Raw genomic sequence first — 15,349 nt, 5'->3', positions numbered from 1 at the left:
AGACTGAGGGGCTGCAGTGCCCCCCCCCCCCCCCCCCCCCTTGACCCTCCGTGACCCCCAAAGCACTGATTTATACTTATTCGCAGGACCAGAGTCCCGTGGCAGGAAATCTTAGCCGATCTACAAGCTCACAACGCTTAGCACGGCGACGCACTGTGAGCTTGTACATCAGCTAGAGGAAGTAAGAGTATAAATTAGCAGTAATAATAATAATACCTTAGAGTATATTTGTTATGTATGTGACACAGATGGAGACGGTATGTTATTGAGTGTTTGTGTACGCTTACAGAGAAAGACAGAAAGAGGAAGTCCTTCACGGACAGAATTATACAGAACATTCTTAAACGGAGAGAAACACAATCTGTTGTATTGGTGACTATTTTGTTCTCATGTCACACTGTGACGCATGGCTCCCATGTACGGCGCAGGAGTGAACTGACTGCCACATGGTCAGCAGTGGCGTGCACAGATAGACACTAGGTGGTGCTAGAGCACCTGCCCTTTGCCCTCTGGACAGCAATGTGCCCTTTATAAAAAATAAAATAAAAATAAATATATTTTTGTACAGTGTACACGGTACAGTATGTGGACCATGGTGACATTGATCAATTCTTGATAGAAAGCTTCTAATATATTATTTATGCCCCAAAATCTATAAATCTCACACTATTAATTAACACAATCGAAATAGGAGCTCTGGGGTGCCGGAAAGACATGGCTTTTACTCGGAAACCCACGACCCGGAAACAATCCACTAAAAAAAGTTTACTTTACATAGCTAGCTTACATTGCGATCGTTTTAATTTATACAATATATGATCCAAAAAGCATTCATATTTTACAGGAGAGACGGATGAGGAGCAGAAATGAAGCGCTAGTATATCGATCCGTTCAACACCACGGAGAGCGCCCTGGATTAGGAGAGACGAGTCATTCTTTCCGCCGCGCTAACAGCTAAATCAATGGTAAGCTAACAATTGCCTAGAGTGTAGCATACGGTAGCCGAAAGGCAAACTGACAAATAATCAGAATATTCTTATCTCGCCACGTATCATTGAGGACGTCGTATGTACGCGTTGATTGGGACCCCTAGGACGTGTGGCGACGTCCTACGGACGGAAACGGTTAAGGCAACCAGCCGGTTCCACACGCTGCACAAGGTGCAGGAGAGGGGGACGGACATGAGACAGAGACCGGAGACTACGCAGAGAGGAGAGGGGGACGGACATGAGACAGAGACCGGAGACTATGCAGAGAGGAGAGGGGGACGGACATGGGACAGGAGACTACGCAGAGAGGAGAGGGGGACGGACATGAGACAGAGACAGAGACTACGCAGAGAGGAGAGGGGGACGGACATGAGACAGAGACAGGAGACTATGCAGAGAGGAGAGGGGGACGGACATGAGACAGAGACAGAGACTACGCAGAGAGGAGAGGGGGACGGACATGAGACAGAGACAGAGACTATGCAGAGAGGAGAGGGGGACGGACATGAGACAGAGACAGGAGACTATGCAGAGAGGAGAGGGGGACGGACATGAGACAGAGACTATGCAGAGAGGAGAGGGGGACGGACATGAGACAGAGACAGGAGACTATGCAGAGAGGAGAGGGGGACGGACATGAGACAGAGACTATGCAGAGAGGAGAGGGGGACGGACATGAGACAGAGACAGGAGACTATGCAGAGAGGAGAGGGGGACGGACATGGGACAGGAGACTACGCAGAGAGGAGAGGGGGACGGACATGAGACAGAGACAGGAGACTATGCAGAGAGGAGAGGGGGACGGACATGAGACAGAGACAGGAGACTACGCAGAGAGGGGAGGGGGACGGACATGAGACAGAGACAGAGACTACGCAGAGAGGAGAGGGGGACGGACATGAGACAGGAGACTATGCAGAGAGGAGAGGGGGACGGACATGAGACAGAGACTATGCAGAGAGGGGAGGGGGACGGACATGAGACAGAGACAGGAGACTATGCAGAGAGGAGAGGGGGACGGACATGAGACAGAGACTATGCAGAGAGGAGAGGGGGACGGACATGAGACAGAGACAGGAGACTATGCAGAGAGGGGAGGGGGACGGACATGAGACAGAGACTATGCAGAGAGGAGAGGGGGACGGACATGAGACAGGAGACTATGCAGAGGAGAGGGGGACGGACATGAGACAGAGACTACGCAGAGAGGAGAGGGGGACGGACATGGGACAGGAGACTATGCAGATAGGAGAGGGGGACGGACATGAGACAGGAGACTATGCAGAGGAGAGGGGGACGGACATGAGACAGAGACTATGCAGAGAGGAGAGGGGGACGGACATGAGACAGAGACTATGCAGAGAGGAGAGGGGGACGGACATGAGACAGAGACTACGCAGAGAGGAGAGGGGGACGGACATGAGACAGAGACAGGAGACTATGCAGAGAGGAGAGGGGGACGGACATGAGACAGAGACAGGAGACTATGCAGAGAGGGGAGGGGGACGGACATGAGACAGAGACTATGCAGAGAGGAGAGGGGGACGGACATGAGACAGAGACTATGCAGAGAGGGGAGGGGGACGGACATGAGACAGAGACTATGCAGAGAGGGGAGGGGGACGGACATGAGACAGAGACAGGAGACTATGCACAGAGGAGAGGGGGACGGACATGAGACAGAGACAGGAGACTATGCAGAGAGGGGAGGGGGACGGACATGAGACAGAGACATGAGACTATGCACAGAGGAGAGGGGGACGGACATGCACCACAGTTGGAATCAAACAGGGGAAGTTGAGATCATACATGGTAAACATTATTTGTATAGCGCCCATTTCCAAAGCATTTCACATGAATCCATTGACGCACGCACGCACGCACGCACGCACGCACGCACGCACGCACGCACGCCAGTGTCTTGCTCACGGACACTTTGACACGTAGCCACTGGACATAGTCTATAACAACAGCAGCATTCTGTCCGCTGCATGAATTCACAAGGATTTAATTACTCGTCCCTTTCCACATGAAAGGACTACATTCTGTCCATTCTTAAGATGCCGAGTTTGGTTTAAGATATTTGAGTCTAGTATAGGACTTATTGGACTTGCCTCGTGTTCCACTGAATTCAGATTGTAATTATAGTAGCGCTCAGAAATATCAATGACCCCCAGGGCGAAGAATGAAATCTGATTTCAAAGTAGTGTGACCTCTTTCTATTGTCATTCTTAATTATACACGAGACTGGAACAGAGAAACACTTCCGCATGTCGTCACCGTCTGGTGGAAACCTTGTATGTCATAAAATAAAGTCCTAAACCATCACTTTTCAGGACATGATAGAAAGTATCTGTTCCAATGTGTCCAATATAGTTCATCACTTTTCATTGTTCAGTAGGGGTGTAACGATGAGACATTGTTTTTTTGTTTGTTTTTATAATTTTTATCCCATGATTTTGCAACCCAGTTTTTTTCACCCAGTGCCAATTATCTAATGTAATCCTGGGCGCTACACTTCCTCTGCCAACCTGGGGGGGCAGCGGACTGACCTTATGCCTCCTTCTATGCATGAGGAGTCCAAGCTGCTTCTTTTCACCTGACAGGGGGGAATTTCCCTGGCCGGACGTAGCACGTGGAAGGAACACGTTATTCCAACCAGTTCCTTTCCCCTCCATCAGGCGCCCCGGCTGGCCAGGGGGAGGTAGTTTTAGAGACCAGGATTACTGCATGTTTTTGTGAGGGTACCTACCCTAGGGGGCACGGGGAGAACATGCAAACTCCACGCAGAAAGGCCCTTTCGCCAACCCCACCTCGGGTATGGGCACTGATGACGCGGAGGAGGAGGAGGGAACACGCCCCCAGCGCCCACAGCGTCCCGAGCGGGAATCGAACCCAGGACCTTATAGCTGTGAGGTGACAAATCTTGACAACAAACACAATCTTTTTAGGGCCGAACAAATAATTAGAAAGAATAATCGGCAGGTTACAACACTTTTTTTTGTTGTTTTTCTTCTTTGTAATTATTTGTTTGGTCCAAGATATTGTGTTTGTTGTCATGATTTGTCACAACTCGAGTTGTCTTTGTACGACGCTTAAATAAATATCTTTTGAAATGTCTATGGGAAACATGCATTGGGAATGAATGAATGAATGAATGGTTTATTTCGGTCCTCATTTACAAATCAAAATACAAATATTCGTTCATTTACTTAATTTATTTAAAAATTGATACAGTAACTATTAAACAATCAAAATAAAAGGTTTCCGTGTAAAACATACTGTAGGCTATGTGTGTGGATGGATAGTGCAGGATCTTTTCTTTTAAGGCAAAGATGTATGTTTAAACAGTGATTCACTGGCAAAATACACAGTCATTTAATTTGAACAAATACGGACGGCACCTTGACATGAACAGAGATTCTGCACCAGTGGCGTATCAAGGAATTACGTTTTGGGCAGGCAAGATCATGTGTTAATTGTAGTCTCCCCGCACAAAATCGTAGCACTAAAGGTTTTAAAGAGATATACCTGCCAGACGAGTAGGATACAAAGGCTGAAAGGCATGCATTTACATTCCAATGGGTGATTGAGGGTCGCGCTCTACCGCGACGGCCAATCAGCTGTCCATTAATAGTTCTCAGGTCTTGTATTTGTCCTCTTTTTTACCATTACATTGTATGGATTTTTGCCAGGCCAGAAATGGATTTGGACAGGCGGACGCCTGCCTTATTGTAGATACGCCTCTGTTCTGCACATCTATAGACAGACCAAGTTTAGCAATGTGCAACGGTGGAACCCCCGTTCTTAACATTGCTAAATACAAGGCACGCGATACGACATGTTGCTGCATATGCAAATCCTTAATGGCCACACTGCACATCAAATAAATCTAGGGGTGTGGCTAAGAATCTGGGGGTTGGACTAGGGGTGTGGCTGAGAAGAAGTACTCAGAGATACCTACGAAAACCTAGAGATCCTGATTTGACCTGCAGGCACCCCACTGTAGTTGGAATTCGAAATCGATGCGGTTACCACAACATACCAGACCTGACCACTTTCAATCCTATAGAGCACCGAAGTCTGACGCCAATATCGCAAATCCACAGGTTCATGTACTTTTTACTTGCATTGCATAGGGGGATTTTCGATCGCCTCATATAAGTACTGTGTTTGAAATAGTAAACATGTCACCCCGGACGCTTCACTCATATGGATATGAAGAATCAACTGACTGAGAGAAAACGCTATTGTTACTGCTACTGAATTAGTTAAGTTTTCGCTAGAAACAGAGTGTATATCATATCATTATATGAGTGACTGACTGTCGCAAACGATACAGAGACACCTCCCTGACAATAACGCCCAGACAGCTTGTTTATTTTTGGACCACAGTGCTTATATGAAACGATTTTAAGATGAGCCCATGTTATTCTCCATAGAGAACTTACTTCCGTGAACCAGGCAGAACCAGGGGATGAGCGAGTGACGCTCTATTTAGCCCATTACATTATAGGTGAAAACACAATGCGTGTACATAGCCTATTTTCACGCAATGCCGTCATGTGACAAAGTAACATAATTATACAACATACTGTAGCTTCTGGATATACAAGGTTTCTGCCCGACAACAGTGACGCTATGCCAACAGTACGTGTTAAACACTAGACACGTGTAAAAGGAAAAGAAAAAGAAAAAAGAAACATTATTCACCATGTGTAGAATTTAATCTGGCCTAGCAGCAACCGCTATATTACGAGTGCTAAAGTTAAAAGAAGGCTCTCAGGAAAGGGAGATGAAGTCAAATCCACCGAGTCCTCCAACAGCCACGGAAACCAGAGAATCACACTCCTCAAAACCTCTCCTGCAAACCGCATTGGGCAATTCCCCGAGCCCAGGCATTACAGAGAGCACCAAATGTGCAATGTCAGGAGAAGGCTTTCTAGCCTCCTCTGATTTCTCACCCGGGCCTTTTCGTCTTTTCCACTGGGGGAAAAGACATGGCAGTGAGATTAAAGGAATTTATTTGTATGTATTACATTAATTCATGAGGTCCAGTTTCTTTTCTTTTCCCCTTTTGTTAAAAGCCCATCCGGAATGCAGGCCGGCCCTCCCTCCCTCCCTCTCTGGTTCTTCGGTTGCTTCTCTTTGAGTGCGGGGTGATCGATTCCACCCATACCTATGTTTGATTGTTCTCAGCATCAAATTCATCACCGTTTCCCCCCCCCCCCCTCGCCAGTCCAGCGGTTACGGAAAACCCGAGCGGAATTCTCTGGAAAGGCCAGGCATGTTCTGGTTAATATGTTGGGGAGGAAGAGGAATTACACTGAAGTTTTACATCAAACGCCCGACGGCCCAGTTCAAAGCAACAAGGGCAGCAGAGAGGAGTGAGTGTGTGTGTGTGTGTGTGTGTGTGTGTGTGTGTGTGCGTGCGTGTGTGTGTGTGTGTGTGGACGCAGAAACGCAGTGTTTTAAGAAACACTGTTTAAAATGGGCTAGGATGCATTGCAAGCGATTCCTACGCAATGCACAAACATACATAGACAGAAAGACATTACAAACGCAAATTAACGCGAGCATGTGCACATATATACCCCACACACACACACACACACACACACACACACACACACACACACACACACACACACACACACACACACACACACACACACACACACACACACACACACACACACACACACACACACACACACACACACACACACACACACACTTGAAAGAATATATATTCAAAGATTTCTGCCGCATTCACGATTTTTCAACAATAGCAGACCTACAAGCTCATAGCGCGCCACTCGGTGGCGCGCTATGAGCTTGTAGATCTGCTATTTTTCAATAGCTAAAGTATAACATAATGCTTAGTTAAAACACCAAAAGGGGTTCCCGCCCAGAATGGGTTAAACGAGTAGTCTAATTAATAGCAAGTCATGTTGTGAGCTTGTACTAAGATCAGCTATTTTTTTTTAATATTATTTGTTATTTTGATATTTTGTTTGGAAAATTCTCACACCTATAAAATGACTTGCCTAAAACAGGGAGGCGTGCAGAGGCTGAACGTGGTTAATTACCCCCATTTAGACCTGAGGCCGATTCTAAAAATATAAAAAAAACTAAAAGGCTTCTAAATCCTAACAGTTTTCTGGAAAAAAAACCTATGTTTCTACATCAGTTTCTATATCAGTGGTGCTCAACCTTTTCCATGTCAAGGACCCCCGGAATGATTTGCGCCACATTTTGATGATCTTTCAACAAAAACAAATAGCAGATCTACAAACTATTTTCCAATGTGTGTGTGTCTGTGGTTCATTCCACTGTACCTTCCCAGGCTCCCGTTAATGAATGGATGGAAAAACAATGGCGAGGGCCTCCGGAGCGTTAGGTAATGGATAGGCATCATTATAAGCCTATTAGCAGCTCTGGGCGCTGCTTGCACACTCACCTCCATGTTGGGCCATGAGTTAACGTTGTGGAGGCGGGTAGAGTATATAGCATGTGGCTATGACTGTGTGTGCGCGTGTGTGTGTGTGTGTGTGTGTGTGTGTGTGTGTGTGTGTGTGTGTGTGTGTGTGTGTGTGTGTGTGTGTGTGTCTGTGTGTGTGTGTGTGTGTGTGTGTGTGTGTGTGTGTGTGTGTGGTCTCTATAGGTCAGGTCTGTGTGTGAAATAATGGGTGTGGGGCATATTTAACACAAGGGTCACTGAGCCCGACATAGGTGACAGATTGAATAGCTTCAGTTCTATTGACCACTTAAGCCGGTAGCATTCGTTCAAAATGGGTTTTGTGAAAATAGCCGAATAACAAGCTCCCAACGCGTAGCGACGCAATGCAAAATTCTCATCATTTTTCTCATCATTTTAAAATAGGGACGGCGCCCAAAGGCTAATAGAGACAGGACAATATAGCCGATGTGCCTGTATTCTGCATTTTACGGGGGACGGATGGACACTGTAGTATGCCACCTTTACACTTTTTGAATTTTAGATCAGCTATTTTTGCTATTTCGAAAAAGGGCATAATAAGTGATCATTAAGAACAGCCAAATTATCCATTGCTTCTGACCTCAAGGAAATGTTTTTTTGGAAGCACAGAGGTGTATTTTGTTTAATACTTTTTTTTTGCCTGTATCGCCATGGTAATGTCAAACAACAAATCATATTTTTTGGGGGGGAAGGAGACGAGGAGGTGTGCTGGTGTGTGTGACGACGTCCTCCACGGCCCACCACAGTGGTGACGGTACACATGAACCCATTTAGAACAGACACCAAATTCTACAAATTAACCCATTTTGGGCGGGAACCCCTTTTGGTGTTAGCATTATGTTATGCTTTAGCTATTGAAAAATAGCAGATCTACAAGCTCATAGCACGCCACCGAGTGGCGCGCTATGAGCTTGTAGGTCTGCTATTTTTGAAAAATCGAAGAACGATTGACATAGAAACATAGCTTTTTCAGAAAACTGTCAGGATGTAGAAGACATTTTTAGAATCCGATCTCAGGTCAAAATCAGACAAAGACAGTTTTCTGATAAACCTCATGTTTCTATGTCAGTGGTTCTCAAACTATTTCATGTCAAGGACCCCACAATGATATGTAATTTGCTGTGCTGCTACAGTGAAAGGTTTTCAAATGGAAAATAGAATCGACAATGGTGATAAAAGCCCTTTTGTTTTTTACACTCAGGCATGATTACAAAATAGTCTGATCTTTGTGATTTCTGTAGATAAGCATGCAAAGAGTGCTGGAAAGAATGTTGTTCTGAAAATGGGCTGATGTCGGTACTCGATTGTTCATGAATGCCTTATTTCAAAGTCAAGCTATCGACAGGAATCAGATACAAATCGGATAAAGAAAAATCGTGGGTGTTAAATTTAAATTGTAAAACGTTTGAGCTATTTCTACACTGTATGCTGAAACAATGCACATTTAGAATGTATGCATGTATTGAGTTTCCGTCTTGGCTGCATTTTTGCATCTGAAACCATGATTAGCATAGCATATTAGCATAGCATATTAGCATAACAACATCTTAGAAGGACAGGGCGAGAAAAGAAGTCACGAGAGAACAAATAATCCACTCCTTCCCGACCTGAGGGTAAAATGAGGTCATTTCCTACTCTGTGACAGCTCACACACACACATATATATACCTGCAACTCTGCTCAAATATGCTTGTGCTCACACGCGCACACACACACACACACACACACACACACACACACACACACACACACACACACACACACACACACACACACACACACACACACACACACACACACACACACACACACACACACACACACACACACACACACACACACACACACACACACACACACACACACACACACACACACACACACACACACACACTCTTACACTTTACCCCCCAAAAAAACAATGAACTCTAGTGATCAATCACGTAGGATCAGAGAGCCAGTTGGAGATAAAGGCAGGTCACGTTTCAGCCAAAAAAGAAAAGAAGAAAAAACCTAACCACTTGAACCCCAGGGAACATTCGTCAAACATAGCAGATCTACAAGCTCAAAATGCATCGGCACCAACGCCACACACGTCATGTTTTGAGCTTGTAGATCTGCTATTTTCAGTGAAGAGATTTGGTTTAGACGGTTGAACTCGAGTCCGTTTCACTAAGACTGGAGGGTTTAACTATGCAGTATATAACTTGACTGGAGTCCCACCACGGCTCTATACTAGATCATCTGGTATTTCCCGCTACACCAAATGTCTTTGCCATACAGATGCACAGCTTGTAGATCTGCCATTTTTGCAGAATTTGTGCGAGTGAGTGCATGAGTGAGTGAGTGCGCGAGTGAGTGAGTGAGTGAGTGAGTGCGCGAGTGAGTGAGTGAGTGAGTGAGTGCGCGAGTGAGCGAGCGAGCGAGTGCGTGCGTGCGCGAGCGAGCGAGTGAGTGAGTGAGAGAGAGCTCCTTACTTCAGGGGAGCTGGTCATGTTGACAACTATGAGCTGAGGTGACTTCATGGAGATCTGACCCAGCTGGTTGAGAGGGAACTTCCCATCTGGAGTGGTCACCACGATGTGGTCCAGAGCCCCTGAAACACAAACGGAATAGAGAGAGGTCACCACAATGTGGTCCAGAGCCCTGAAACACAGAGAGGTCACCACAATGTGGTCCAGAGCCCCTGAAACACAAACGGAACAGAGAGAGGTCACCACAATGTGGTCCAGAGCCCCTGAAACATAGCAGAACAGAGAGAGGTCACCACAATGTGGTCCAGAGCCCTGAAACACAGCAGAACAGAGAGGTCACCACAATGTGGTCCAGAGCCCCTGAAACACAACGGAACAGAGAGAGGTCACCACAATGTGGTCCAGAGCCCTGAAACACAACGGAACAGAGAGAGGTCACCACAATGTGGTCCAGAGCCCTGAAACACAACGGAACAGAGAGAGGTCACCACAATGTGGTCCAGAGCCCCTGAAACACAAACGGAACAGAGAGAGGTCACCACAATGTGGTCCAGAGCCCCTGAAACACAAACGGAACAGAGAGAGGTCACCACAATGTGGTCCAGAGCCCTGAAACACAGCAGAACAGAGAGAGGTCACCACAATGTGGTCCAGAGCCCTGAAACACAGCAGAACAGAGAGGTCACCACAATGTGGTCCAGAGCCCTAAAACACAACGGAACAGAGAGGTCACCACAATGTGGTCCAGAGCCCTGAAACACAGCAGAACAGAGAGGTCACCACAATGTGGTCCAGAGCCCTAAAACACAGCAGAACAGAGAGGTCACCACAATGTGGTCCAGAGCCCTGAAACACAGCAGAACAGAGAGGTCACCACAATGTGGTCCAGAGCCCTGAAACACAACGGAACAGAGAGGTCACCACAATGTGGTCCAGAGCCCTGAAACACAGAGAGGTCACCACAATGTGGTCCAGAGCCCCTGAAACACAACGGAACAGAGAGAGGTCACCACAATGTGGTCCAGAGCCCCTGAAACACAACGGAACAGAGAGAGGTCACCACAATGTGGTCCAGAGCCCTGAAACACAACGGAACAGAGAGAGGTCACCACAATGTGGTCCAGAGCCCTGAAACACAACGGAACAGAGAGGTCACCACAATGTGGTCCAGAGCCCTGAAACACAACGGAACAGAGAGAGGTCACCACAATGTGGTCCAGAGCCCTGAAACACAACGGAACAGAGAGAGGTCACCACAATGTGGTCCAGAGCCCTGAAACACAGAGAGGTCACCACAATGTGGTCCAGAGCCCTGAAACACAAACGGAACAGAGAGAGGTCACCACAATGTGGTCCAGAGCCCTGAAACACAACGGAACAGAGAGAGGTCACCACAATGTGGTCCAGAGCCCCTGAAACACAACGGAACAGAGAGAGGTCACCACAATGTGGTCCAGAGCCCCTGAAACACAACAGAACAGAGAGGTCACCACAATGTGGTCCAGAGCCCCTGAAACACAACGGAACAGAGAGAGGTCACCACAATGTGGTCCAGAGCCCCTGAAACACAACAGAACAGAGAGGTCACCACAATGTGGTCCAGAGCCCCTGAAACACAACGGAACAGAGAGAGGTCACCACAATGTGGTCCAGAGCCCCTGAAACACAACAGAACAGAGAGGTCACCACAATGTGGTCCAGAGCCCCTGAAACACAACGGAACAGAGAGAGGTCACCACAATGTGGTCCAGAGCCCCTGAAACACAACGGAACAGAGAGAGGTCACCACAATGTGGTCCAGAGCCCCTGAAACACAACAGAACAGAGAGGTCACCACAATGTGGTCCAGAGCCCCTGAAACACAACGGAACAGAGAGAGGTCACCACAATGTGGTCCAGAGCCCCTGAAACACAACGGAACAGAGCGTGGTGTTGTTGCAATAAGGCTTCACCGCGCTTTACAGTCAGAGGACATGGGGCTCCATTTTCGTCACCGCTAAACCCCTTATCCCTAAACCTCTTTTGCCTTTTTTACCATTTTGAAAAACATTTTTGAATAGTTCAACTAGCCAATCTACATTGACACGTTGTGAGCTTGTAGACTGGCCGTTTTTTGACGAAAATGGAGCCCATGGTCTACAGCAGGGGTGGGCAACTGGCGGCCCCGGGGGCCACATGCGGCCCCCACCTTCACTTAATGTGGCCCCTCAGGTTAATGTCAGAATACTGATATAATATTGGTTTCAGCCGTTACAATTCCACACAACATGCAAACATAACCCGCTGTAATTACTTCTGTCTAAATTAGTAACTCACTGCTCAACACAAGTATAATTGACGAAAAACAGTCTAAGTCCAAATTTAATTCTGACCCCTCCACGAAAAGGCCTTGTTGTCCTGACCCCTTAACTATCATTTATACATTATAGATAAATAGTGTGGACTGTTTTTCGTCTGTGGCATTCAATTAAAGGCATTTGAAATGACATAAAAAATGTAAATTTTCAGGATTCCAATTCAAAAATAGCAAAAAATAATTCAAGATTTCAATTCGAATAATAGCAAAAATAGCCGATCTACAAGCTCAAAACGCGTGTGGAAATATAGTGGCCCTCTCCATCGTCAAAGTTGCCCACCCCTGGTCTACAGAGCAGGTAGAAAACAGATCTGATCTCATTATGTACGTTATGTAATGATGCATTGTGGGTTGGCCCGAGTGGACTGAATCACTGAATGATACCAAAACCAGCTTTATGCACAAAGTCCATTAACACCACCCGGGGGGTATTTAGGGCGACCAGTGATTTGCAGCTACGGAGCGACTTCAAGGTGCACCAGAGCGCCATCTTGAATGTAGCCGATAGCAGCTAGATGTAGCCAAAACACCCCCGAGGCGATCGACAACAACGGGAGGTTAATTCTAACGTGACTAGCGACGGGACCGCGATGGGCCGTCATAAACATAATCTTTGGTTAGAATTGGACGGATTGATTTAGATCAAGAGTTATTCACGTTTTAAGATTTCCGATCGCATCCACTAAAATGGGGGTGGGGGGGGGGGGGGGGGGGGGGGGGGGGTGGATGACGGAAATTACATCGAATGTTGCCCAACAGCCTGTGGAGCGATGCAATCGGTTATGATATGATTAATGTTCCGTCCTGTGATGAATCTCCGTCCTGAGCGCTGAGCGTAACTATTTGATAGGACGGAGACCTCCGTTTGTGCCGCTCAGGGTGTTAATGCTTGGAATGGGTTCAGAATCATGCAGAAAACCTCCTAGTTTGACACGACACATGGTACCGATCACGTTTCTTTTGCTCCCGATCAGATTCCGATCATTTGATTTTGAGCATCATGCCGATACCGATTTTTCCCGATCCGATATTTATATTTTATAGAACACGTTTATGCCACATCACAATAGTACAATATCCCAAATCACAGACAATTTCCAGTCTAATGTCATGATATGGATATAATATTGATACTAGGGATGTCCCGTTTTATCACGTTTTTTGGCTCCCGTTCCAATTCCGATCATTTGAAAATGACGTGATCGGCCCCTATTTCCGATCCGAACGGGACAACCCTAGTCACATAGAACCCCCTAAAAGACAGCCGGTCAGCAGGTGGATTCATGAATGTATATGTACCCCCCCCCCCCCCCCCATCTGAAAATATGTAGTTCCAGGGACCCCCCCAGAAACAAAGATTTGAGTTAAAAACGTTGGCTCTGAAAGAATATATATTCAAAGATTTGCACTACATTTTCACGATTTTTCAAAAATAGCAGAGCTACAAGCTGAGTGCCGCACTATGAGCTTGTAGGTCTGCTATTTTTCAATAGCTAAAGTATAACATAATGCTTAAAACACCAAAAAGGGGATAATATACATACATTCGTGAATTCTGGCCTAAAATATTGTCTACATTATAGACAATATTTTAGGCCAATAAAACAAACTATATACCAAATTTCCCACTTGAAACAAAAAAAGCCTATTGGTTGCCAGGCTACTGTGAGCTAATAGATTGGCTACTTATGGCTAATATTCCACCCAGAATATCATGGATGCTGAGGTTCAAGTGGTTATGATGGCTAACAAGGGAGAACTAATACTGGAAAAACTCAAACACCATTGGAATGATCAGAGCTATGGTGAGCCACGCTCGGTAGAAGTGTGTAATAAAGCTGGAGTGAAGACCACTGTCAGGCAGTGTGATTTTCCATGATCTGTATACGATCTATCCACCACAAACAGGAGGTGCATTCACATGCAGAAGTGAGCGTATGTATTTTGTCTCTCTTTCTTTAACACTCTCTCCTCCACCACCGTTTCCTCCCTCCCTCTCTCCATCTATCCATCTCTCCCGTTCTCTCCATCTGGCTAACCTCAGATGAGGCTGTTTCCTCCTCCAACTCTCTGTCTTACATCACTGCCTCCCTCCCTGCCCAGTGAGGTCTGCGGCTGTGTGTGTGTGTGTACGCGCTTTCATGCGTGCGCGTATGCACATGCATACAAGGACTATGTCTTTATGCCTCTCTGTGTGTGTGTGTGTGTGTGTGTGTGTGTGTGTGTGTGTGTGTGTGTGTGTGTAGATGTTTTAGGGTGAAGGGGAGGTGAGCCAATGGCGTAATTGTCTCTATACAACCTTTTTATCCTTGTGCTTTTGAGGGCAAAGAACACGTTTAGTATTTGGACATTAGGAGCACATGGAGACACAGCGAAAGCATAGATGAAACAGAATATAAAGGTGTGCCATCGACGCTGTAAAACGATTAATACAGTGACGACCTGCTCATTCACAGACCACACCAAACTATTTGACTGACACATTGTCTATCTGGCTGCCAAAGTCTCTGTCTACCTGTTTTGACTCAAAACAGCCCTTCGTCCCAGCTGGTGTACCACGTTCCGGTATGTGTACCTGCACCGCACTGTTGAAAAGAGAGCCGAGTCAGAAGGCAAAGCCGTCTGTCTACCGAGCACCCTTCGTTCCTACTCGCACCTCTGGTCATGAAGTGTTCCTACTCTCACCTATTATGGTCATGAAGTGTTCCTACTCTCACCTATGGTCATGAAGTGTTCCTACTCTCACCTATGGTCATGAAGTGTTCCTACTCTCACCCATTATGGTCATGAAGTGTTCCTACTCTCACCTATGTTCATGAAGTGTTCCTACTCTCACCTATGGTCATAAAGTGTTCCTACTCTCACCTATATGGTCATGAAGTGTTCCTACTCTCACCTATGGTCATGAAGTGTTCCTACTCTCACCTATGGTCATGAAGTGTGGGTCATGACCGAAAGAATAAGATCGCGAATACAAGCGGCCGAAATGAGTTTTCTTCGATGGGTGGCTGGCATCTCCCTGGAAAGG

General features: G+C 46.5%; 1 protein-coding gene across 1 annotated transcript in view; it reads right to left on the bottom strand.

The window, feature by feature from the left end:
* mrrf (mitochondrial ribosome recycling factor) overlaps positions 1-15,349 on the bottom strand; it is a 39,001-nt gene that overhangs the window by 5,734 nt on the left and 17,918 nt on the right. The window contains exon 4 of the mRNA XM_079523610.1: positions 9,969-10,087. Coding sequence (XP_079379736.1) covers positions 9,969-10,087 — 119 coding nt within the window. The remainder of the gene's footprint in view (positions 1-9,968; positions 10,088-15,349) is intronic.

Source organism: Electrona antarctica (genome assembly GCF_951216825.1).
Source record: "Electrona antarctica genome assembly, chromosome: 16".
NCBI lineage: Eukaryota > Metazoa > Chordata > Actinopteri > Myctophiformes > Myctophidae > Electrona > Electrona antarctica.
The sequence above is the reverse complement of the archived record's forward strand: the minus strand, read 5'-3'. Positions and strand labels throughout refer to the sequence as shown.